Source organism: Micropterus dolomieu, linkage group LG02, assembly GCF_021292245.1.
Source record: "Micropterus dolomieu isolate WLL.071019.BEF.003 ecotype Adirondacks linkage group LG02, ASM2129224v1, whole genome shotgun sequence".
Lineage (NCBI taxonomy): Eukaryota > Metazoa > Chordata > Actinopteri > Centrarchiformes > Centrarchidae > Micropterus > Micropterus dolomieu.
In genome coordinates, this window is record NC_060151.1 from 8,300,033 (window position 1) to 8,324,975 (window position 24,943).

At 41.3% G+C, this 24,943-nt stretch overlaps 2 protein-coding genes across 2 annotated transcripts in view; both read left to right on the forward strand.

The window, feature by feature from the left end:
- The first annotated feature begins 9,963 nt into the window (after positions 1 to 9,963).
- On the forward strand, positions 9,964 to 12,576 carry LOC123964291 (retinal cone rhodopsin-sensitive cGMP 3',5'-cyclic phosphodiesterase subunit gamma-like). Its single transcript, XM_046041358.1, has 3 exons — positions 9,964 to 10,042; positions 11,411 to 11,568; positions 11,678 to 12,576. Exons 2-3 carry the CDS (start codon positions 11,426 to 11,428, stop codon positions 11,793 to 11,795), a joined length of 261 nt encoding a protein of 86 aa, XP_045897314.1. The 5' UTR covers positions 9,964 to 10,042; positions 11,411 to 11,425; the 3' UTR covers positions 11,796 to 12,576.
- Positions 12,577 to 20,192: 7,616 nt separating this feature from the next.
- LOC123963340 (SAM and SH3 domain-containing protein 1-like) overlaps positions 20,193 to 24,943 on the forward strand; it is a 21,787-nt gene continuing 17,036 nt past the window's right edge. The window contains exon 1 of the mRNA XM_046040136.1: positions 20,193 to 20,869. Coding sequence (XP_045896092.1) covers positions 20,762 to 20,869 — 108 coding nt within the window. The 5' untranslated portion in view covers positions 20,193 to 20,761. The remainder of the gene's footprint in view (positions 20,870 to 24,943) is intronic.

Sequence of the window (24,943 nt, forward strand, 5' to 3'; positions counted from 1 at the left end):
CAGGCAATATTTTTAGTATTTGTGTCTTATAGATTTACATACTGTTCTGTAAACCTCTCAGTCACCACTCATCCCGCCTTTTGCAAGCAGGAGAAGCTACGGTGGCAGACTCGCTCTGTCGGCTCTTGTACTAAATACTACGTGTGGTCCTCCATTTTTCTAAATTTCCCTTCTCTTCTTACTTCTAACGAGTAATAATACTAATACTGCTATTACTGATTCTTCGTCTTCTTCTTTGTACATATTCAACGTTTTGATTGATGTAACACACTTGGTAAAGCAGTTTCTCTGTTTGGTACTTTTTGCTACTGTAGAAACATGGCGGCGCAACATGGTGACTTCCATGTAAGAGGACTGGAGGAGAATGTAGATAGAAATGATGGTAATAAAAACATAAAGGTTAATTATGAAAGGTCTTTAAACACTACTGAAAACATAATTATGTATATTATATTGCATTTCTGTCAATAGATCCTCTTAAATATTACACTCTGGACTTTACTTGTTGCGCAGCTGTAATATTAAGGAAAACAAAAAATAATGTTGGATTTGGTTGATTAATACTCACAAGCTAGCTATGAACAAGAAATGTCACTTCCAACAGAGTCTCTGGTCTAGGGATCTTTTTTTGTTTAGTTAGATGTTAGAGAGACATCTTAATGGAACAGACTCCAAGTGTGCCTTACGGGGTCACAGGGTTTGTTTTCTAATTTAAAATGCTCAGCATAGTGTTAATTTTATTATCTCACAGCCGCTCACAACATAAAGGATCCATAATGTGTATTCCTCAGCTTCCTGGATTTTAATGATGCCTAAAAGCGGCAATCACAACATCACATTGTTATAGACTCTGTTAAGTATTAATGAGTACATTACTGCACTGTGGGCTGGAAATGGGATGTTTAGCTTGCCAAGGGCGTATCTTGCCTTGTACACACATGGGACTGAATGATGAAGCTGAACAGATTGTGAATTTATGGGCTACAACTGAGGACGTAAACATATAAATAAGCATTAATCTTGTTCATTAACAGTTATGCGGCAAAAACAGGCACTGGAAGCCATTCAAACATGTGTGTGTGTTGTTGTGCATGTGTAATTGTGTGTGACAGAGAAAAAGAGGGTGGAGCGAGACACCATTTGAAAATGAGTTGAACACAAGATAATTTGCATAAACAGATGCTTCCATTAAAGGCTCACAGGAATTGTATAGCACTAAAATAAGTAATTACTTCATTAGTACATTTACTGTTAATGCTAAAAGTACAGGATGTGATATTGACAGGTCAGTAATGAAACATTATGTCAACATTCATATTTTTCTAGCTTTTTTAAAATACATATGAGGCTGTTGAAAAATGAAAAATTTCCTTTTTATGTATCACTCATTTTCATTCCAATGCAGAAATGAATGCAGCATTTATCAGGTCTCAGGGGCAAAGAGAAAACACAGGAAACATGTGCACCATGTAAAATGAAAGGGAGCACAGATGCAGGAAAGCTCTAGTCACACTGTGTGTGATGTAAGACTGAAACATGACCGTGTGACACCGCAGAATATAAAAATTACATCACATCAACTCAAAGGACTAATTTCCCCTCAGCGGGACTGTGTTTTATCGTGCTAGTGTGCAAAGCCTCTGAGCACTTGCTACACTGAATAACCTTTTACTTCCTTCTCTTCTATTCAACCCTCTTTCTTCAATTGTTTCTGCATTCAGACACGCAATATCCATTCTCTACCTGTTCTGCCCTTTTGCCCCCACCTTTCCTCCCCCCTCTCCCTTGCAGTATTTTTGCAGCAGCATGCTGGACTGATTTGCAGGAATTGTTGCTCTCCTGCTTGAGATTTGTGATATGCAGGCGGTGAGGAATGTAATTACAGCAAAAGCATTCATCGTCCTGACGTGTTACGCATGCCAACACGCAGAGAGACACACAGGAAAACATTTTCTTCCCATTTCCCCCTCATTTGCATGTGAGTAAGCGAGCTTGATAAAATCATGCACTACTGCAGTAGCCTATATATATGGCGACATCAGCATCTTTTAATTGCCATTAATTTCCGCTGCTTTTGAGCGTGTTTGAATATCATCTACCTCCGCTCTCCTGTACTGTGTCATGACGTCAGGCTCTGTGATTTGGTGATATCCAATTAGTCTCCCGCTCTGAAGAGAAAACGCACACAGCTCCAATCTAATAAGTGTCCTCCCTTAATACTAATGGAAGACTTTAAGCCCAGATTACAGCTCCAGTTCCCTCTTTCAGCCTCACCTAATCTACCCGCCCCACTCTGTTCAAATATAATGTACCTCACTTTCACTGTTTTGTCCTGCAGTGCTCTCTGTCTTTCTAAACCTTTCTCTGTGGCTCTACACCCACTCTGAGAAGCTGGCTTGACTGCTACTTTATCACTACGTGGGCATGCCCAAAGTGTGAAGGGAGAGTTGTTGCTTTTCAGGAGAATGGAAAACCAAAGCACTTCCCTTGTCAGGTCAAATTTATTCTCAGTTACATTATCTCTGAGCACATTTTGGCCCTTTTTGATTGTCACACCTCACAACATGTGTATGATGCAGATGTTCCACAGCATTGATATACCAGCGGGTTTTTATGCATCTCACTGCAGCTAAGATGAAGTCACAACTACAGTACATGCTATGAAAAATCAGCCATTGGTTATGGGGTTAAAACCTTTGAGGGAGATAGATGAGAAATAAGTATAAGAAATCTATCCACGACTCCAACTATCTTCCTCTCTGCTACATGATTTCATCTTTAAACAAAGATGAGAGTAAGTCTCTTTCTGTTCTCTCGGTTAGTATCATCTTCCTGGAACTTTCTGGGATTGTCTGTGCTCATCCCCTCAGCCAGTGTGGTTCTTTCCTCTCTGAGACTCCTCAATCTCAGATTGTTTGCATGGAATTTGAGGTGGCCAAAAGATCTGCAGAAAGGTCTGTTTACCTGTCTATTGTTCACCAGCAACTTCTACGTATGTTCAGTATTTTTATTCGTTTTCTGTTGAATTGAATCCTTCTGTGGATGGCACGGTGGTGCAGTGGTTAGCACTGTCGCCTCACAGCAAGAAGGTCGTGGGTTCAAACCTCGGTTGACCCCGGCCTTTCTGTGTTGAGTTTGCATGTTCTCCCCGTGTCTGCGTGGGTTCTCTCCGGGTACTCCGGCTTCCTCCCACCGTCCAAAGACATGCAGTCTAGGTTAATTGGCGACCCTAATTGTCCTTAGGTGTGAGTGGTTGTTTGTCTATGTGTGGCCCGGCGATGCACTGGCGACCTGTCCAGGGTGTACCCCGCCTTGCACCCGATGTTAGCTGGGATTGGCTCCAGCGACCCTGTATGCAGGATAATCGGTTGACGATGGATGGATGAATTCTTCTGTTTTCACTTGAGTGTCCAGCGTTGTGCATTCAGTTGCAGTAAGCAACTTGCTTTACAAGATTTAAAAAGAACTATGTATACATATATATACTTTTCTTTCTTCTGCTTGTAATTTAGGCTCAGATTTTTCCATTGAGAACATTGGGAAAAAATTGGCTATGAACTCATAACTGTGTCAGACTCATGATGGAGATAACAAAGGATAAAAATGGAATCAAGAGATAAATTATTTATTATTTCACGCATTCTTCTTCCTTGTTAAAACTTTGCACCTACATTACCCACAATGCAACTCGACCACAGTCGGTTCATTTGTCAATTCAGGTGTGTCCTAGCCTCGAGCCTCTAACCTCATGCAGAGATGAGGATCTACAGAGATCTGGTAAGCTTACTTCTTGCAGTCTTCAGCCCTAACCGACACCAACTCAAGTGACAGCGATTGAGGACATTCTTGTTCCTGCAGTTGAACCCTCATTGTGAAAAATGATGGACTTCTCGGTCTCTCTCCTCAGCAGCTGTACAATGTAGCTGTGCATTTAATCTGGACTGTGGATTCACATGGCTGCTATTTTGCTTATCTATAATTTCTCATTCATCTTACTTCAAAGCCCAGGTCACATCTGCACCCATTGCCTCTCTTGTACTCCCTCTGTCTCTATACTTCTTAAAGTTTATGTGACATTCTGTTTTCAATTTCAGCCAATAATCTTCATTCCTTGTTAAACCAATCATCCCTCATGATCAGTACGACCTACGCGTGGACACAGGAAATCTGTGTGGATGGATTTTGATGCAACATTGTACAACCAGTGAGGCGCACGTTTTCCCATTAAGGAAATAAGAGTAAAGTCATGAATTTCTCATTTTGTCCTTGCTTTCATTTCAAGCCAAGGACGGGTTCCAACAAATAGAATTCAGCATATACTGAGGAACATGAATCTCAATGTTTATTCTCCTGTTTTATATTCTGACTTTGCCATACTGGCTGTAGGATTCCTAGGTTGGCCAATGCCTCCCTCTTTTCCTTTGCACAATGTTTTCATCCCTGTCTCAAATGAAATATGGCATATTAATAATTGCACACCCACATACTTGCTGCTGCACATGTAGCTCACAGCTTGCCTCAGTATGTGAGGCAAAAAATAACAGGATTTTATGGCAGAGGAGACCTTGCTATGACTCTTCTGTGAAAAGTTCTGCATTTATGCACATTTATGCATTAATCCCGATTTTAGAGACTCAGTGAGGAGTTTCAGAGGAAAAGAATCAAGAGGAAAGATGGACCCCCCCCTCCCCCCCCAAGTGGATAGGTATGCAAAAAATTCTTCACGAATTCTTCACAAACACAAGTTTCAATATTTTGATGGATGAGACATTTATGTCTTTATACCTCACAGCAGAAACCATATTAAATTCCTTTGCTGAGGAGCAGGCTCAGCACTGAATTTTCCTTTAGAGGCATATAGCTTTTCATGTACTCATAGATAATGGGTTTTATTAATTAGTGTAAGTGACTGCTCATTTAGGTTGGAACGATTGAAAATGTTTACATTGTAAATAACTTAATAAATGTCTTCTATATGATTTTCACCTGACAGATAGTATGCGGACAAATACGCTGAAACAAATTATATAAAGGAAGGAATAAAATACAATCTTCACAAAGTATTTGGGCTCTGAAAAGGAGCAACACCAGACCAGTTCCTGAAAATGGTTTAGAAATCCTTCACGACGACAAAGGACGTAATCCTATGAAATGAGATTCAGGTCAATCTGCCCTTCAGAGAATTCTTCCCGGTGTCCAATTAGTTCAGCACGCTGGCTTCTTAAAGTCTTACATAACAAAGACACAAAGGAAAATTCCCAGCATGCCTGGAAGGATACCAAAAACAGAAATAGATGTCTTCAATAATAATGAAAAGGACAAATAATCCATTTGTTACTGCAATAAAAAGGTGTCACATGAAAAAACTGAAAGTAAAGGATGGCTAACTCTTCCCCACCTGAAAATGGCCTCTAGTGATCAAATGCAGAGGGTGACAATGATAACCTTTAGCATTTAGAACTTTTTGAACTGGTAAAATAAAGTCCCAAGTTACTGAAAGCAAAGCGCCTCAGTCAATATGCATTATGATAACTTGCAAGAAAAAACAACAAATTATTTAAGTGCTTATTCAACAGCAGAGAGATACTAAGAAATTGGAATGCCGTTAAATGGAAATATAAAGTGTCTAAAAGAAATCCTGTTAATCAAATACAATGAAAACGAATATATTTACTACAGGCAAATCCATATATAAAAGAAATTTGCTAGTTGCCATGAAACTAAAAAAAAATATTAGGTTAAATCTGAAGGGATTTTGCACTTCAAAGCTTAAAGAAGGCTGGCAGATAGGAAATGGAAATGCATAATGTGTTTGCATGAATGAAAAAAGTCATTAGTTGCATTTGAAGTGAATTTCTGTAAGCCATGCCATGGAATTTCAATCAAAAGGGGAGAGCAGAGGCCTGTGCAGAGGCTACTGACTGAACTTGAATTAAAATGACTTATATAAAATACAAAGCAGGGATGTTTAATGTTTTGTATCTAACTTTAAAGCAACAACAAAACAACAGTGATATCTTTATGAATAATATATGTATGTATTGTTATCTGAAAGCAGTTACAAAGTACTTCTTACTCAATAGATATAAAAGAGGTGGCAGATGACATAGATCAGGAAAACAACACAGTATACTATCTAAAAATATAAAAATAGAATAAATAGATGATCATGGCATCAAAGCTGTAACATATTAGAAAAACAACATCATCAAAGAGCTGGCAGATCAAATAGAATAAGAGCAACACATAAATCAAAACAAAACCGAGTATTTAGCTAGCATGGAGCAACATTTTGTGTGATCATTTTTGAATTGATCATCAAAGATGAAGAGTGAATTTAAGAGATTTTAGAGTTTAAAACAAACTAACTAAAATTATTAATAGAATAATGAAGAAATAGCAGTTATGGTGTAATGTCAAAGACGTCAGTATTGAAAAGAAATCTACTAATGTTAGCATGCTAATCATCTAGTGTCGCCCGTCCTGTGTTGCAATACCACTTGTGCCTCAAGAGGCGATAGTCCATTAGTACAGCTAAGGGCCCCCGGCCCGATGGGTCTGCCACTGACTTGGTAAATGCGTGTGCAGTACTGAGGTCATCACTGCCGGCAATACTAGGCGTCAATAAGTGTTCCAATGGGATTAGGAAGTGTCCTGTGCTTAAAGTAGGCTGCAGGCCTATGTGATCTGCTGTGCATTGCTCTCTGAACACACTCGTCAACACTTAATACTGGTCCACCACCTTCTGACCTCATATTCACCAGCAAACCAGACAGTCTGAGCTCTTCATATGGGGCAGATAATGGAAAAGACATTTGTGTGGTTCATGCACAAAAGTCAAAGTGCTATATTATACACTAATTTTCTCTTATTTAAACTGATTATTTTAACACAGGCTTGAAAGATTGTTGTTCAAACTTTGTAGTTTCTGCTTTCGAAAAAGGTTCCAATGATCCAACCGGATCAAAACCTCCATTAAAACCTCTTGAATTTCTCCTCCAGCATGATCCACTTCTCTGCTATGCCATACCTTTATGCTCTGACAATCACATTTTCTCTAATTTAGCTAAAAATACTTTCTGTATCATGCTCCCTCTCAAAGCTGTGTCTTTTTGCTGCACACATTCACTCTCCACCTATAATTTAGTACAGTCATGTTTCTTAAGATCATTTCCTCTATCCTACTGTAACCTCACATAGATGACGCTGGAGATGGAAGTCATTATTTAGCCATACAAAGATGCAGGGACCACAGCTTATATTTTGCCACTAAGTGGGTGCAAAGAAGAGTAAAACACAATAAAGAGTTGACTGGAAGCTGAATGAATGGTAATGTGTTTGGCGCCTCTTCCTTAATACTATAATTCTGTCTTTAAAACAAGACTTCAAACTGTTTTTCCTATTTTTGGAGAGATGGCTTACAATTTAAACATATAAATCTGTTTTGGATACAAAGCGTGAGTTCAGCATCTGAGTCCAAAATGACACTAGAGACTGTGGTTCAGTCCTGTCTAGACCCTTTTTGATGAAAAAAAGGTGTGTTCACATGCCGTGAACTCATGGTCCCTTTGAGCTTTTTTCAGGGTGGGAGCAAACCTCCAAACATCCCACAAATCATTCAGTACTGTATGCCCCTGAGAGCTTGGATGTAAAAAGAGTTTGGTTTTCTCTGAGTCTGAACACACACACAGGAATTCATGAGCTTCGTGAAAGAACAGATTTGTCTGTTGAAGTCAAACTTAATTAGCTGATGTTTACATACATTTTACAAGTTCTTAAATGTTGCCTGTGAAGTAGAACATACACACATCTATGCTGCTTACATCACTTTGCTGGCCCAGTGCTAGTTTTCATTACTGAGTCCCTTCAGTGATCTAATTAGTAGCCCAAGTATTAGCGTGTTGTACACAGACAGAACAAAGATGGGCTCCAAGAAACATTGACCTACAATCCAGAGATAAACACAGCACCTGTTAGTTCTGTTAGTGTAGCATTCTGCTAATTATCTGCCTGCATAGTTTAAAAAGGCCAAAGATACACAAGCTGGCAACACAAGTCAAAATCTCAAAACATTTTCAGCACACAGTATAGTAGACTTGTGATGTGAGGACCTTGATGATACGGGTCTGGTGCTCCCTGTTCCAAACCTATAGACTGATAGCCTAGAGTTTACATTACATACTGCAGAGCTGGTATCTGCGTTGTTAAAGTGGACCAGCTCCTTCCAACCTCCAGGCTAATTAGAGAGTCCTCCTTTAGGACCAGGCACCACACTAAAATACTGCCCTCAAAACTTCAATGTGTAGCAAGTGATCAATCCCAATTCCAGATCAACATGGGAAATAATAAAGTTTGCTTTTGCAAAATAAAGTACCACCATCAGGATGGTGATTTTGAGTGAAATATGGATTGCGTTAAGATTTGGCACACATATTTATGTACCTCTCAGAATGAATTGTGAGCTGGTGATCCCCAGACATTTGATTTCGTGCTAATTAGGAAAAAATAGCATGCTAGCACGCAAAAGTATAGTGTGGCTGAAGACTCATCTGTTCATCTTTTTTTCACCATCCTTTAGCAGCAGTGTCATGCACAGTATGTCTGAAGACTGATGTTAAATTTGTCTCTCTTCAAAACAAAAAATATATCTAAAAAAATATTTAAGATAAGAATTCAAGATTGAATACAAGCTAATAAAGGTGAAAGAAATCAATGCGTGAATGAAAGAAATGAAGGACAAAAGAATGAACAGAGGAACCAACACCACCACCAAGAACCTCTTGTTACATAACTTCCCATCAGTGCGCTGTGGTTATGTCATGGCCCTTTCTCAGTATTTGTTCTGCTTCCAAACATGCTAATCCGGGATCCTCCCTTGGTTTCCACACACAGAGGCCAAATAATCAAGGCAAAATGTTTTCCCTCACATAGCATATCATTTGAATGATGACAATGATAACAAGTACTGATCAGGCGAGGCACCCATTTTGTTCTTTAAATACTGTACCGTTGTCCCTCCCACACTGAAGCTCAGACACAAATAGGCATGTAATTAACTATAATTTGGAAAAAATACTTGGAAAATGAGAAGCTGAATGTGAATGCAAAAAGGCCATCTTTGACATCGCCTCAAGCTACAAAGACATTGCAATCCAATTCTAATCATAAAACCAGCTCTCTCGCCTGATTCCTTGTACCTTCCTGATACCTTTTATCCCATGAAACATGTCATGTGTAGTTGATGGTACAAGAGCGAGTTCACCTATACTTTTCGGTATAGGTGACGCTTAAACATCTAGAGATTTCCAGCAGCTTGGTTCTTCAGAAAACCTGATTAAGGCGGTAAAGTACTTAAAATGTCCTCTGACTCACCTTCCAAATGTGCACCTTCTACTACAGAAAGAAGAAGCTTCTTGTATTGATATTTTTGTTTTCATCAAATTCACAAGAAACTTTCTTCTTTCAAGTTATAAATGTTGTTTCTCAAGGGATGTTTGAAATATTGTTTACATGTACAAGCTCCTACCCAGTCAAATAAGACTTGACTTTTGTTCCCTGGTGGCTCCACAGGCTCAACAGAAAACAACATCCCACATGTGAAAAAAAAACCCAGCATCTCACATGAACCTGAAACATGACCAGCAGGTTGTCTCCTCACTGGAAAGCTAAAGGCAGGCGTGCTGAGGTTTAAAGGGATAAGCCTGATCAAATCCTTCCAGATTGATCTTTGACACAGTCTACCCAGCAGGGTGCAACGCCTCCCTCCCAGAGGCAGGTGGAGGAGGGGCAGGGGCATGTGGAGTAATGGGAACAAGAACATTGAGAGTCAGGGAGGGGAGGAGGAGAGAAGATGCTGGCCTGGTGGAGAAGTTTGGCCTGACCTTTCCCGGTGACCATGTGACTGGAAAGAGGAGGCTGCAGGGATTAGAGATGAAGATATAAAAGCACAACACAGGCAACGCACTTCACAAACTCAAGAAGAAGAAAGAAGCATCTTTGAGCAGAGATCAGTGGTGGCCTCTTTGGACATCTGTGACAACAGGTGAGAACAAACTCTACTGCTGCAACAAGCTTGTTGATTTACTAATGACATTATTCAAAGTTAAGGTCAAAGCGCACCTTAATTAGAACAGCTGCTGCTTCTACAGTGTGTATAATGTTTCCATGGCACTGAATTGGTAATTGTAACTGCCTGTGGGCTGGTTTTAGATAAAATGAGTCATATCCACAATAAACTAGTAGAGAGGAGTGAAGGCAAAAATTCAGATGGGGATGACTTTGATGATAAGGATGGTGTTAATGCAGATATGCATGTGTGCATTGCTAGATAAAACTGTAAAGTGATACTAGGAACAGCTTGAATGACTGAAAGACAAGAGAAAGAAGTTTGCACACAAGTGAAAAAGAAGACAAGAAGAATGACTGAAAACTGTGAAATGTTCTACTTAACCTGTGCTAGCAAAGTGGTATGATGTTTCAATTTAAATTGCTACAGAGTGGATACAAACATGACGGAAATTGTAGGTTGAACTACAAATGAAGGTGACGTTCAGAAATGCAAGTGTTAAAAAACAAAACAAAAAACTTACTCTTAAAAGGCAATGAATAGAGAGGAGAACAGGTGTGTGTAAAGAGGATTGACTTTAGGGGCATCGATGACAGCAACAGTTGGCTGATAACATGTTGGCCAGCTTCACAGATCTCTACACATGATTGCAGACACCCCACGCACAGGCAGATAGAACTGCCATTTCTGATGTACGTTTGAATTACATAACATGCCAAACCAGGGTGTTTTCCACCTCTGTCAAAGTGCCCTAACAGGATTACACCTGTCAGCAGTCAGAGGAAGGAGGGTAGGGGTTGAGAAGTAGAGTTTAGGCAGGATACTGTTTCAGGTTTGAGGTGAGGACAAACAGGGATGTATTCAAGAACACAGAAAACAACACTGTGACATGTTTTCATGCTCACTGGTTGATGAAGCCTTACAAGGTTAGCAAGAGATCTGTGTCAAACTTAGATATTCACTGATGATATGACTCTAATAGTTCATCATTTAGTAATCTTAAAGTTTGGCATGTAAACTACCAAACATCAGCAGTCGATTGGCTGCATAAGATAAAGAGCAAATGTAACAGTTTGAGGTTACGAATAGAGGTTGCTTTCCCATTGCAAATGGGATCCCTGTTGTTCAAGAAGGGCAATTTGTCAGCTGCGGATTGGAGTGGGATTAGAGCTAATCTGGCTGTTTAACCTAATCTGCACAATCTCCACTGATTGGCATTGAGAGCTGGAAGTAAACAGGATTAACAGAGAGTGGGGCAGAGGACATAACAGAAGGCGGCAGAGGAAGCCGCGATCTCAGGATTAGCATGTGCCATTACACTTTTTCAAAAACTCTGTCTTTTAGTCACCTTCAGCAGAAATGAACGCCAGCCCCCCAGCAGGAAGCGCCCTGGCCCCTGGTGGAGCGACTGGACCAACCACACCCAAGAAGGGACCACCCAAGTTCAAGCAGCGGCAGACCCGCACATTCAAGAGCAAGGCCCCCAAGCCAGGCCAAAAGGGGTAAAACCCCATTTATATTATACTTATTTGTATATATTAAATGCAAACAATCAAATCAGGTCTTATACCAGGACCTGCGCCACTTACCTCTCTATATTCTATTTTCCAGCTTTGGTGACGATATCCCCGGCATGGAGGGTCTTGGCACAGACATCACAGTGGTGTGCCCATGGGAAGCCTTCGGCGACATGGAGCTCAGCGACTTGGCCAAATACGGCATCATTTAATCCTGCTGCCTCCTGCCTTCCTTGCCTGCCTGTACCTCTCCTCTGTCTGGTCCCATCCGCCCTGCCTTCTCTCCATCTCAGCTCGGCACGCCATGATAAGACGGCCAGCATGCCCCCTAATGCCCTCTCGTCTATCTACCTCATGCTTGACTCCACTAAGTGGACGGAAAGCATAACAATGTTCTTTTTTTTATATTATTATTATATGATACTGTTTAAACTATATATTCTTGAAATGAGAAGACGAGAAAAAGACCTTCACATACCCTGTTCCCCTTTCCTTTCATCCACCTACAATAGCCCACTCCTGACTTCTCCTCTCTCTCATTTAATCTTCCCTCTCTCCCTCTGCCTCCCAAACCCATGGCAATGGACGCAAGCAAAACACTAGTTATTACTAGCTTGTATTTGCTTCTAGCTGTCTATTAAAATGTAAATATTTTGTTCTCAGTGTTGAACCTTTTTACCTTGTCTTCCATCCTACCTTTTGTACTCCTTCCCTCTTTTATTTTGCATTGTATTTTCTACTCCTTGTGCAAAGGAGATGCAAGGAGAGTGTGTAATATGGTGTAACGGTGAAAACTACAATGCACTTTCACATGATCGTGGAGGATGAACTCCCTTTTATCCCGTCTTTCTCTCCTTGCTGCTATCTGAACCCACGTCCCTCCTTAGAGAAAACAAAGGCATATATGTTTTGGGTCGCAAGCACAATACCACAGACATTGTACTGTGAACTTGTATGTCCTGATAGCTGCAGTAAATGTGTTTATTTTTAGTACTCATGTTGTACGTCTCTTTCTTTTCTGGACGAAAAACGAAAAAAGCAGGGTAGGCTTGAAATGAAAATCATACAAAGAGAAACAAAAAACAATCATGACTTGATCACTAATAAGGACCTTGGATGAGAACACCAGCTCCCTAGCTCAACTTAATGACATTTTCTTCTGTGTCTTAAGTACAATGCTGTCTGAGTACATCTAATAATTACCAACAATTTTAAGGCTTCCTGAAATAAACATGCTCTCTCAAAAGGCTCTTAGTTGGAAAAGGAAAATAAATCATTTGCTTTTGCCTGTCATGTAACAAAACTTTGTGTATCAAAGTCAATCCCTTACTAGATTCAAACAGTAGGTCTTGGGGCTTTAAACATTCATTACATGCTTAAATTATATTGTAAATATTATTTAGGATAATATATTCATTTTTCTACTGATGAATATACCTTATAGACTGTATATTAGAGTCTACAGACACTCCAGCTACTGTTTGATTTAGAAACAACAGCTTCGAGCCAAATGCTAACATCAAAAGCAAACTATTACTTTAGAGTCTTATCAGAGGCAAAAGGAAATGGTAATATCATTTGGAAACAAATAAATAGTATAATAAAACCGAATGTCACTGTCACCCCTAAATATGAACTTAAAGTCCGGGAAGACATTATCCCTAATCATTTACAAGTTGCTAACAAATTTAATGATTTCTTTATTCAATTTGTTAAAGACCTTGCTATAAGCTTCCCCCATATAAACACTAAAACAAATGGTATGGCTCCTAATGAAGATGATGTCAACTCATTCGAGATCAGGGAAGTTGACCAATTAGTTGTCTTGAAAGCTATTGATGATTTAACACTACCTTTTCTAAGGATATATGTAACTTAGATACTGTATTCCTAAAAACAAATTGTGGCATTCTGGTTCAGCCCCTTACTCATCTTATTACATATTTCCATCACAACTTTTCACAATTCCCAGATGGATGAAAAAATGCCTTGGTAATACTAGTTTAAAATCAGGGGACGCTGAAGAAATTTGCAACTAAAGACCATTAGTCTTTTTCCTGTCTAAAGCGCTGGAAAAAGTTGTCTCAGGACAACTGCTACATTACCTGGAGTCAAACTATTATCTGCACCCCCTACAGTTTAGTTTAAAACACAACCATTTCACAGGGTCAGCAACCTGTTTATTATTAGAAAATTACAGTCAGTTGAAAAAGGCAATGTGGTAGGCGCAGTGTTTCTGGATTTGAAAAAGGCATTTGAGACTGTAAACACAACATTTTAATTTCAAAACTCTCAATGTCAAAACAGTCATTGTCATGGTTTGACTCATATTTAAAGGGTCGGGAACAGTGTATTGAAATGAATAACATCAAGTCTGCTTTTTGCAAAATTGGAACAGGGATCCCCCAGGGAACTGTTTTGGGTCCCATCCTTTGTATCAGTTTGTATGTCAACGACTTGCCAGAAACATGTCCTGATATTGGTCTTCAGATACGTACGCTGTTGAAACAGTCGTCCATCTGTCTGCCAAAACCTGTCATGCTGTTGCACATACGCTAACCAATTATTATTTTATTTTAAGTGTTATCTTGCCTTGATGCTTCTTGTTTGACACTAAACACCAAGAAAACAAATCTGTTTTTCCATTAGAAATCTATCTGAAACAGAATCCTTTAATGTTTTATTTTTTAATTAAAGGTGAGGTCATTGAACAAGTAACAGATGTGAAGTATCTGGGGGTAATTTTATGATAAGAAATTGCTTGACATTTGATTGTTTTCTCATCTGTCCTATGGTTTCCCCCATTACTCATTTTACCCCTTTTATCTTGTGCTGTAACTTATTGTACACTGCTCAAAAAAAATAAAGGGAACACTAAATTAACACATCCTAGATCTGAATGAATGAAATAATCTCATTAAATACTCCTTTCTTACATAGTAGAATGTGCTGACAACAAAAGGCATCACACAGAAATTATCAATGGAAATCAAATTTATCAACCCATGGAGGTCTGGATTTGGAGTCACACTCAAAATCAAAGTGGAAAACCACACTACAGGCCGATCCAACTTTGATGTAATGTCCTTAAAACAAGTCAAAATGAGGCTCAGTAGTGTGTGTGGCCTCCACGTGCCTGTATGACCTCCCTACAACGTCTGGGCATGTTCCTGATGAGGTGGCGGATGGTCTCCTGAGGGATCTCCTCCCAGACCTGGACTAAAGCATCCGCCGACTCCTGGACAGTCTGTGGTGCAACGTGGCGTTGGTGGATGGAGCGAGACATGATGTCCCAGATGTGCTCAATTGGATTCAGGTCTGGGGAACGGGCGGGCCAGTCCATAGCATCAATGCCTTCCTCTTGCAGGAACTGCTGACACACTCCAGCCACATGAGGTCTTGCATTGTGTTGCATTAGGAGGAACCCAGGGCCAACCGCACCAGCATATTATCTCATCTCGGTACCTAATGGCAGTCAGGCTACCTCTGGCGAGCACATGGAGGGCTGTGCGGCCCCCCAAAGAAATGCCGCCCTACACCATTACTGACCCACCGCCAAACCGGTCATGCTGGAGGATGTTGCAGGAAGCAGAACGTTCTCCACGGCGTCTCCAGACTCTGTCACGTCTGTCACATGTGCTCAGTGTGAACCTGCTTTCATCTGTGAAGAGCACAGGGCGCCAGTGGCGAATTTGCCAATCTTGGTGTTCTCTGGCAAATGCCAAATGTCCAGCACGGTGTTGGGCTGTAAGCACAACACCCACCTGTGGATGTCGGGCCCTCATACCACCCTCATGGAGTCTGTTTCTGACCGTTTGAGCAGACACATACACATTTGTGGCCTGCTGGAGGTCATTTTGCAGGGCTCTGGCAGTGCTCCTCCTGCTCCTCCTTGCACAAAGGCGGGGGTAGCGGTCCTGCTGCTGGGTTGTTGCCCTCCTACGGCCTCCTCCACGTCTCCTGATGTACTGGCCTGTCTCCTGGTAGCGCCTCCATGCTCTGGACACTACGCTGACAGACACAGCAAACCTTCTTGCCACTGCTCGCATTGATGTGCCATCCTGGATGAGCTGCACTACCTGAGCCACTTGTGTGGGTTGTAGACTCTGTCTCATGCTACCACTAGAGTGAAAGCACCGCCAGCATTCAAAAGTGACCAAAACATCAGCCAGGAAGCATAGGAACTGAGAAGTGGTCTGTGGTCACCACCTGCAGAACCACTCCTTTATTGGGGGTGTCTTGCTAATTGCCTATAATTTCCACCTGTTGTCTATTCCATTTGCACAACAACATGTGAAATTGATTGTCAATTATCCAAGGAAGGTTAAAATCTGGATGTGGTTGAAGATACTAATATGTTTCGCCTATTTTCCAAAGGGGATTTTTTAGTTTTGACTGACTGTTAGGGAATCCCAACAATTTAATCTTTGTGAGTTATCGTTAACAAGGTGATGGATGCTGCTTGGTGTGTAAATTGCAGTGTGTCAGTGTTGTGTGGTCATGTATAGCATTCCTTAAGTGCTTTGGTGGTGCCCTTGATGTCTCTGCACCATCTTGTAAGTCACCCCTGCCAGCATGGTGACTCCTCCCTGGGGCTATTTTTAAGGCCTGGGGTCACTGACCTCCAGCAAGGGTTACTTTCAATATCAGGGGAGGTCTAGCCCTGCTTTGCTTTATCAGCATTCTTTTTCTATCGCTATCTCCGTATTCACCTCAGTCTCAGAGCAACTTATGGTTAGAACTAAATATTAGTGGACATCCACCCCCATTGTAGTGTACATTATGAGTCAAATGAGCCAGGGACAACGGATGAAAAATAGTCTTTTGACTAACTCTGGCACATTTGCATCTATGCTTATTAATGTGCACTGTCCCTGCTAAATTAAACTGATTACAAACGACCTCCAACAATCTACAAACTCTTCACCATTAAATAACTTGTATCAGTTTGATACTAATTACTATTATAGACTAACCTTAAAGACTCCTACTCTCGAACTCCTCCCAGACCTTTATCTTCCATCTGCTCCTCCTCTCAAGCCTCTCCTTTCTCTGTACTTACCTTGCATCACCACCCCTATGAGTGTGTTTAGACACGCCAAGCGGTTTCATGATAATCTTGCTGAGTCATCTAAAATAGAAAATTACACACTGTGATACACTGTAATCCAGGGCAAGAGCATTTATAGAAAATCTATCTCCTCAGCGGAAGTTTATCAGAGTCTTTCACGTTATTTAGCCTGTGGGCTGTGGGAGTGTTTGAGTGGTTAATGAAAGGACTATGTGGGAGATTAGTTGATTCTTTGTAGATGTTAGGTCCCTACAATGTGTTTACATCTGCAGTGTTATCTGCATGAAAACACATGCTCTTCCTTTTTAGAGGGAAGTAAAGGGTGTGATTTTTGTCTTGTGCTGGCCTGTTCTGATCTAATTTGAGCTTTAAGAGAACATCTAAAGAATAATCCGGGTATTTCTAATTGTGATACAAAGCAGTGTCGTTAAAAGGATGTCATCCAACACATGTAGGCCTTCTATGTCCTGTGTACTCTAAAGGTTTTCCAGCTACGTCCCAAAACTGATGACACAGTGTAATTACCCCCCCCCCCCCCCCCCCCCCATCAGGATCAGCAGAGGAGAAGGATATTTGATAAGGCAATGAAGCCATTAATAATTGGTAGAATAACAGGTTGGAGATAAGATGAAAGAGGATAGATGAAAGACTGTGAAAGTGTCAAAATAGCTTGTAATACTGGACATTCATTAGGAAATAGTCCAAGTCCCTGAGGCTTTTAAGACTATGTTCAAAGTAACCTGTGCAAGAAATTTATATTCATGACATCATCCTTTTCATGTAAGAACACCCTATATATTTAGAGAATGGAATAAGTTTACCTTTCACATGCTACTTTCAGGACATTTATGGACACTGTAAATTGGTTGCAGGCATATCCTCTCCCTTTCCTCATATGCTCCAAATTTTGTCCTCATTTCCGACCATACGTTCACATCTTTTCCAGATAGCTGATCAGAGGAGACGGATATCTAACATGTAATAAATTGGCAATTAGCATGCTTAAATAACTAGCAAGTGGCTTTTGTTTCCTCTTGTCTGGCAACATGACACCTGTGGTTAATGTGAAGAGAGAAGGGGAAAGCTAGCCTCTACACACACACACACACACACACACACACACACACACACACACACACACACACACACACACACACACACGCCCAGCGGTGTTTGATGAGTGCACTGAGTCAACAGTCTCCCTCCTCTCCTCATTAACAGTTTGACCCCTCTGTTTGAGTTGCTCCAGGTGGGGTCACACTGTCTTGGCAGGAAGAGTGTTTGTGCTTGTAGAGTGTGTGTGTGTGTGTGTGTGTGTGTGAGGGGAGTGACTTCCAACACCCTTTTTTTAAGCTGGAAGGAGGAGTAGGCTCAGGGTAGTGCCTTCAAAAACTCCATGTGGTTACCATTCTTTACAAACAGAGGTAGACTGATGGACAGCGCAATGATGTAATGGCAGCATGGGCACACACTAGCAGTCTACCACTTGCTGCTGCAGTCACTCTGAGGTTGCAGATGTGAGGTCAGCAGAGCAGACCCCCAGGTTGTCGACTCGCTGGCCAACAAAGCTGTTCTTTTGTAAGCATGTGTTTAGACTGTAAGCAGGATACTGGTGAGCAGCAGCTGCTCACCCCTGGCCTGTAAAAGTCCTTCTTCATTTACACACACTTTGAACCATGATATTGTATATAAAGGAGTGATCAGTGCCAACAAAGAGGAGTAACTTAATAATAAGTAGGGATTTCAGGTGCCTGGGATTTTAGCCATGCTGGTGGCATGGGGGATGGCAAGACAGTTGGTCAGTCGGTAAGTACACCCCTTTGTCACAGACGGAAAAATCTCGACAGCTAAATATTGGATGGATTAACATGAAATTTCGTGCAGACATGCATGGTGCCCAGAGGATGAGTTGTAAAAACCTTCCCTGACCCGCTGACCTTTTTCTTTAGCACCATCATTAGGTCAACATTTCAGTTTGTCCAATACTTTGGTTTATGACTTAATACTGTTGCTATTGTGAATAATAACATTCACAATAGCCTAAGCTGGGTTTTGTGTGTAGTGCTTATTAGCAAATGTTAGCATGTTAACATGCTAAATTAAGATGCTAAACATACCTGCTAAATGTCAACATGATAGTATTATCGTTGTGAACATGTTAGCATGCTGATGTGAGCTCTCTCAAAGCTGCTAGAATAGATAGACTAACTGTTAGTCTTGTTTTAAGAATAAAAATATTTATAATACTAATTACATAACACATCTACACATATTGATCACCTGTAGACTATGCGTCGTTGAAACGGTGGGAGCATTTTGCACCCTGCATAATCCACAGTTGGCCTCCTATCGCATTTCTCATTGCACTACATGTGAAATTATAGCTTTGGGGATTATTGTGTAACTGATCACTTTTACTCGGTTACAGAAAGGAATGTGGGGTTAATTTTTTTTCTGGTCTGTTCTTTTTCCTTTGGTTATGTTACTTTTAATTGCATGCGCTTGTTGTGTGGGATGTTGCAGGCTGATCTCGTGAACAGCAGGTGAAGCAGCATTTTAGATTTACTTGAAACCACAGGGAGGGGACTTGGGCGAGGATCTGTGATTTAAAATGTTCAGTCATACTCTCCATCTCGCTCTGTCTCTGGTCCTTCTGGCATCTGTCACAAGACCTGGCAGCTGTTGCCGCTCTGAGAAAATGTGCTTCTGACAACAAGGAGAACCAGAGAGTCTCTGGACTTCCTTATTACAATAGAGTAGCCTACTGGCGGAGCATAACAAACGGCTGATCAGACAAGATAGCTGGGCAATTTCATGCTTGTACATAACGTGTTTCTTTTTATCCTACTATTCAAATGAGATCTGTAGCACGCAGAACACTGCTGTGCACTGTGTACAACACCTGTATGTGATATGTGTGAGGGGCCATCCTAAGGCAAAACTAATTTAAATTAAGTAGTTACAGTCAGTTTCATGTTTTCTTGTTATTGTCCAGCATTTTGTCCAGATGTATGCCATGCAAAGGGCACAATATGCATCACATTTTCCCATGGCCTTTTTTTGTTTTTCATTCAATTGTGCAGAGAATGCTTTGTTCACAGTCCCTATTCAAAGCTGGCTGGAGAGATGTATTGGTGGAAAGCCATGTCAGCAGGAGATACAAAGTTTCTGGGCTGTTAAAAATTCCTTAAATGCATAGTATTCACTTCTCGAGGCAAAAGTGGCATAAAAATAATCATTAGGGATTTGGTCACTGCAGTCTCCAATAAGTACAGCCCTTTGATTAAAGGAATCATGTTCAAGGTTTAAACACAACTGCCTACCATATGGTCAAATTACATTAGATTACTCAAATACATGAATAACTTCCCTTATGATAAACATATTGGATTTTTAGTGATCCGTCAGTGGTGTGAGTTAATTCCTGGCAATTGTGCTCCGACAAGTGTTTTTTTGTACTGCAATGTTTTGTTGGGAGGAGTATGTGAGGGAGAAAGAGAGAGAGACGGCGGGTGAAGAGAGGGGGGAGGCGCAGTGTTTGGAGGATTTGCTCTGTGCTCCGGGCGTTCTCTCACTCGAAAATTTTAATGGAAATAAGCTGTGTGTGCTCGCTGCATTACTTTCTGTCAGCTAGTTTTCTGTCACTCATCGACGGATTTCAATAACTTTTGGGAAACTTTTCGCCCGCTTGGACGACTTCTCCCCTCGGTGTGGTGTTTGGTGTATACCCCGGCACAGATCCGTGCAGCACAGAGTGGAGCAGGGAACACCCCGCTAGGAAGTTTTCAGACGAATGACCTGTTGTGGGACTGCTCAACTCTAGGCGGCTTTTCTTTTCTGTTGTGTTTTTTTTAGCATCTGAATTCGACACAAGAGTCGTAGCTGGAGTTTCGTAAACATGTCGGGGCGCAATTTACGCACTAAACTTCGGATCGTGCCAAGCAATGGTGGAGCGTTTCACCGGTGCGTCAAGGGCAACTTTCTGTAGGAGCTATTACCTTGGCACCGACCTTTTGTTTATTTCTGGTGACCAGCCCCACTCCCTGTGGGCTTTGATTAAAGCTTTGCACCAGAATTGTCTGACTGAACATAAAATACTTGAACATTATGGAAGATGATCAAGGAACCGGTGAGCCTTCCAGTGAGCCCCAGGGAGACAGCGCTGCTGCGTCCGACAGTTTTTCCCAACTGTGGACTGACGTTATGGGGATGCTGGTGAGTTTTGGGGGAGGGGTGACACGAATAGCCTATAGACTGTCATCATAGCCTCACAGATAACCGAGAGTTTTCACCCTCATCCTCAAAGCTGACACTGATTTGTCGAACGACTGATTGTGTAGCCAACTAGTCGGTGCATGCAAATCACGCATCAAAACAACTCTCGCAGTCTCCTTATATAGGCCAAATTTCAAACGCACCAGCACCCTACATGTGGTCTGGGATTCAGGTGTTTTTGCTGTAGGCTGCTAGTGGCGAATTCATATTGTTGAGTCGGTGGGACCTCAATGCAAACAGGAAACGAATGAGAATATGGTATGTTGTACATTGAACGATTAACCGTTTGTGCTGTGTGTGTATGTGTTTTGTGTCCTGCCATGTTCTCTGGCTGTTGTGCATTTGATGTAGGCTACTTCCATATTGGAGGACCTCACTTAAGCTTTACTGCTGTTACCTCAGTCCAGAGATTCAGATTTACTGGAATTTGCATGTTTGTGCCTTAAATGCTTGTGACTTTGGAGATCCTGTATATTACAATACTGCTCTTTTGTTTGGCTGCCTAAGCAGTCTTGATTTTACAGGCCATTGGATCTGATTGATGTCCAGACCAAATGTGTGGCAGTCACTTCCAGTCAGTGTAAAGACAGAGGTGTTAATTTGGTTTGGTCTGACTCTTGAGGGGTGTGTGTGTGTGTGTGTGTGTGTGTGTGTGTGTGTATGCAAGTGGGGGGGGCTGCCCTCTGTCACTGGGTGGGAGACCCAGCCAGACAATTTTATTACATTTATTGCTTCTGAGGCAAATGTCTGCAAGGCTGTGCTCATCTTTGATGTTTTTCCCCTTTTAGCTATACAAACACACACAATAGCACCAAGCCTTTTCAACTATTTTGTTCCTGATGAATATGCATCACCCATCACCAGTATTTTATGGTCAATCAGGACTTTTCAAATTGTCAAGGTTTGATCAAATTTGTTTACTTTTTTGCTAATGTCAACATTGTTGGAGGTCATGAACTAATTGTTACATTCATTTTAGTATTTAACTATCCCGCCAATTAACATCATGCCCCACTCTAAAGGTTATTTTGAAACCATTAGCCAACCCACCAGCTGACGTAGCACACACTCATATTATTTCAAAATCACTGACCTGAGCTTTTGTTGGGATCTTGTTCCACGTACTGTATCACTTTACATGTATGTCTTGAGTCTTTTGAAGTCTTAGATAGGTGTGATAACCATCCTTTTTTCCTACAGAACTGTTACAATTATGGATGAGAAAGATTAGAAGTGTGAAAGTATGGAACTCTATCGGCCTTCTTGGCTTTTGACAGTCAGGGTCTCTCAAACGTTCAGCAGGTCAGTTTGTCATACTAGAACTAACTAGCACTTACTGTTTGACAGTAGTTCTCTGAAAGTGAATGGATTTTTGGTGATGAGTTGCTTGAGTTGATGGCAGCTTGACGGTGTAATTTATGTGAATAGAATGTTTTCCAGTAAAACCTGATGTCATTTATTTGCAGTATTCCTGTGCTTGTGAGCAAGTATATGCAGTATTCACTACTTTAAAGATATCTTAGATTAATTTATCAATTTATTGGCTTAAATAGTACACAATAAAAAGTAACAAAAATAGTCTTTTAAATTTCCCTTTATACTGACCTTTATTCCTAACAATATGCTCAGGCTACTTTCTGTAAGCCCCATATGAGGTGAATATCCTGAGCACAATGAACACCATATCTCCCTCCATGCAAAATTGATCTGCTCTATATAACCATTGCTCTGTGACTTTCAATGGCTTTTGTTTTGCTCTGGAGCCTATATGGAAATGCCCATTAAAAATTGGGTTTGTGCCAAGCCTGTTGACCCAACTTAACTCACTGTTGCAAATGTGTTTGGTGTTGGCTCCCCACACGTGATAACAGGCCTGCATACTTGTACAGATAGACATCTACCCTAATAAAGATCTGGTCATGCTTACTATACTCATAATAGTTGCTGTATGTTTCAGCACACATGCCAAACTCAGGAACTACTTATAACACTCAAGTGACAGCGCATATAAACATTAAAACAAAGAGTTTGTCCAAATAATGTCATCTACATTTTCACCTTCAAAATGACTTTGGGCCTGCTGTATTTTTCGGAGGGGGCCCTGTCTTTGAGGTTAGCCATACACTGCAACATGTTGTGGAATGTGTTTTAGTAAGAATACCTAAGTAAGCCAGTCATTTATTTGTGGTTGAAGCCGAGTAAATAGTCCTTGAGCTAATTAAGAGTCAAAGGCAGTTTAGGATGGTATGGGGCAGGAGCTGTAGCTCTTCTAAGCTCTTGGATTTACAGATGTCTAATGGGGTTTTGCTTCTAGTCCCACCTCACTTCTGGAGACATGAGGGTTTTTCCTCAGAGCTGAACGCTCTTTAGGAAATGTTAAATGAGCCCCATTAAAACTGCCTGACTGGAAGCGGAGAATTCTGTCTCAGTAGTGTGTGTGACGTTTTTTGAGGTGTGCATCTGGACAGCCTTTAAGATCTCTGTAACAATCCATTCCAGTTCCTCTCCACTGCACCTCCTTTTGGCAAATGTTCTATGAATCTGTAGGGTTCAGGTTTATCTGGAATAGCTGCAGTATTTCTCAATGCAATCTAGAGGAGAGACAACGCAGATTTTAAGACATGTCTTCACCCAGGGCAAGCTTTTAATTGTGCAATTTAGTAGTCTAGATGATGTGATTACAAACCCGGACAGCTGAAAGTCATCCATTTATCCCTCTTTGCTCCTTTTGAAAGAAACCTCTCATCTCGTTTTTGCTTGAAAGGTCATCTTGAGCCAAGACCTTGTGAAAATATTTTACTTGCCTGCAGGGAATCTGTCTCTGTTGGAAGAGAGTTTTGTGGTGTTTCAAACAGCGTGGGTGGGAGTTTGTCCGTTTCTCCATTTTTGAACCTAAGGATTGGATACTGCTCTCGAGACACAAACCATTATTGATTGTGTCTGGGAAGCATATGGTTAGATGATTTGGTCCCAATGTGCTTCCTTCCACATAGCACTTCATACAGCATATGGTTCAGTCCTTTTCCGCCAAATCATGGTTGCTAGGCCACTTTATATCTTTGCCAATAATGTTCTAACACAGTCTATCATATCCTAATTTTGTCTTTTGTTTCCCAGTCCGACTCAGCTCACTCCTGCTTTGCTCCCCCTCCCTGACTGGTCTCATTATTGAGGTCACATAGAGATCTGGCAGGTTTCCTCTCCTGGGATGGCAAAGCACTGTTCTCCTGAAGCCACGGATATCCTCAGGAAGCCCTCTAAAAGGGGTGGGCTATGCCCCCTGGCCTCACCTTCCTCGACAGTCTTCCCCCATTGGCTCCCAAGGCCAACACTACATCTTTTAGTCAGACTTCTACTTGCTGTGTTTTGCGGAATTCCCCACTACAGTAGATCCAACATTTTTCAGAACTAATGTAGTTGGATGATGCAGTATGACACATGAGCTGCACTTTCTTTTCATCCACCTGTCCTCCCTTATCTTTTCCCACATTTCTCACATGTGACTTCATTTCATTCTCCTTCTGGTCTCCAACGAAGGTTAAAATCAAGGGCAACTGGACTTGGTTGAAGATACTGGAAGACGTTTCGTCCCTCATCCAAAGGACTTCTTCAGTTCTGACTGACTGGCAGGGAAACTCAGCTATTTAACCTCAGTGGGGTCGTTGGCCCGGGTCATCGATACCGTTGGTTCGTTAGTGTTCCTTGTTGCTGTGACGACAGTCGTTAAGACTACCTGTGGCCAAGACTGAACGACCATCGTTGGTATCTTCACCTGAGGCCAATAGGTTACGTTTGTTGAGTTTGCTTTGGATGAGGGACGAAACGTCTTCCAGTATCTTCAACCAAGTCCAGTTGCCCTTGATTTTAACCTTCGTTGGATAACTATGACCTGGATGACTGAGAATCTTCATAGACATCTTGCTTATCATTTTGGGATGAACACCCTCAGATTGGTACGGGAGTATGAAAGGACAGCCAGGAAAATTGCAGACGACAAGAACCATCTACGATTCA

Coding starts and splice junctions, on each gene's coding strand:
- LOC123964291 (XM_046041358.1), top strand. CDS start 11,426: ATGAACGCCAGCCCCCCAGCAGGAAGCGCCCTGGCCCCTGGTGGAGCG. Junction 11,569..11,677: donor CCCAAGCCAGGCCAAAAGGG/GTAAAACCCCAT, acceptor TCTATTTTCCAG/CTTTGGTGACGATATCCCCG.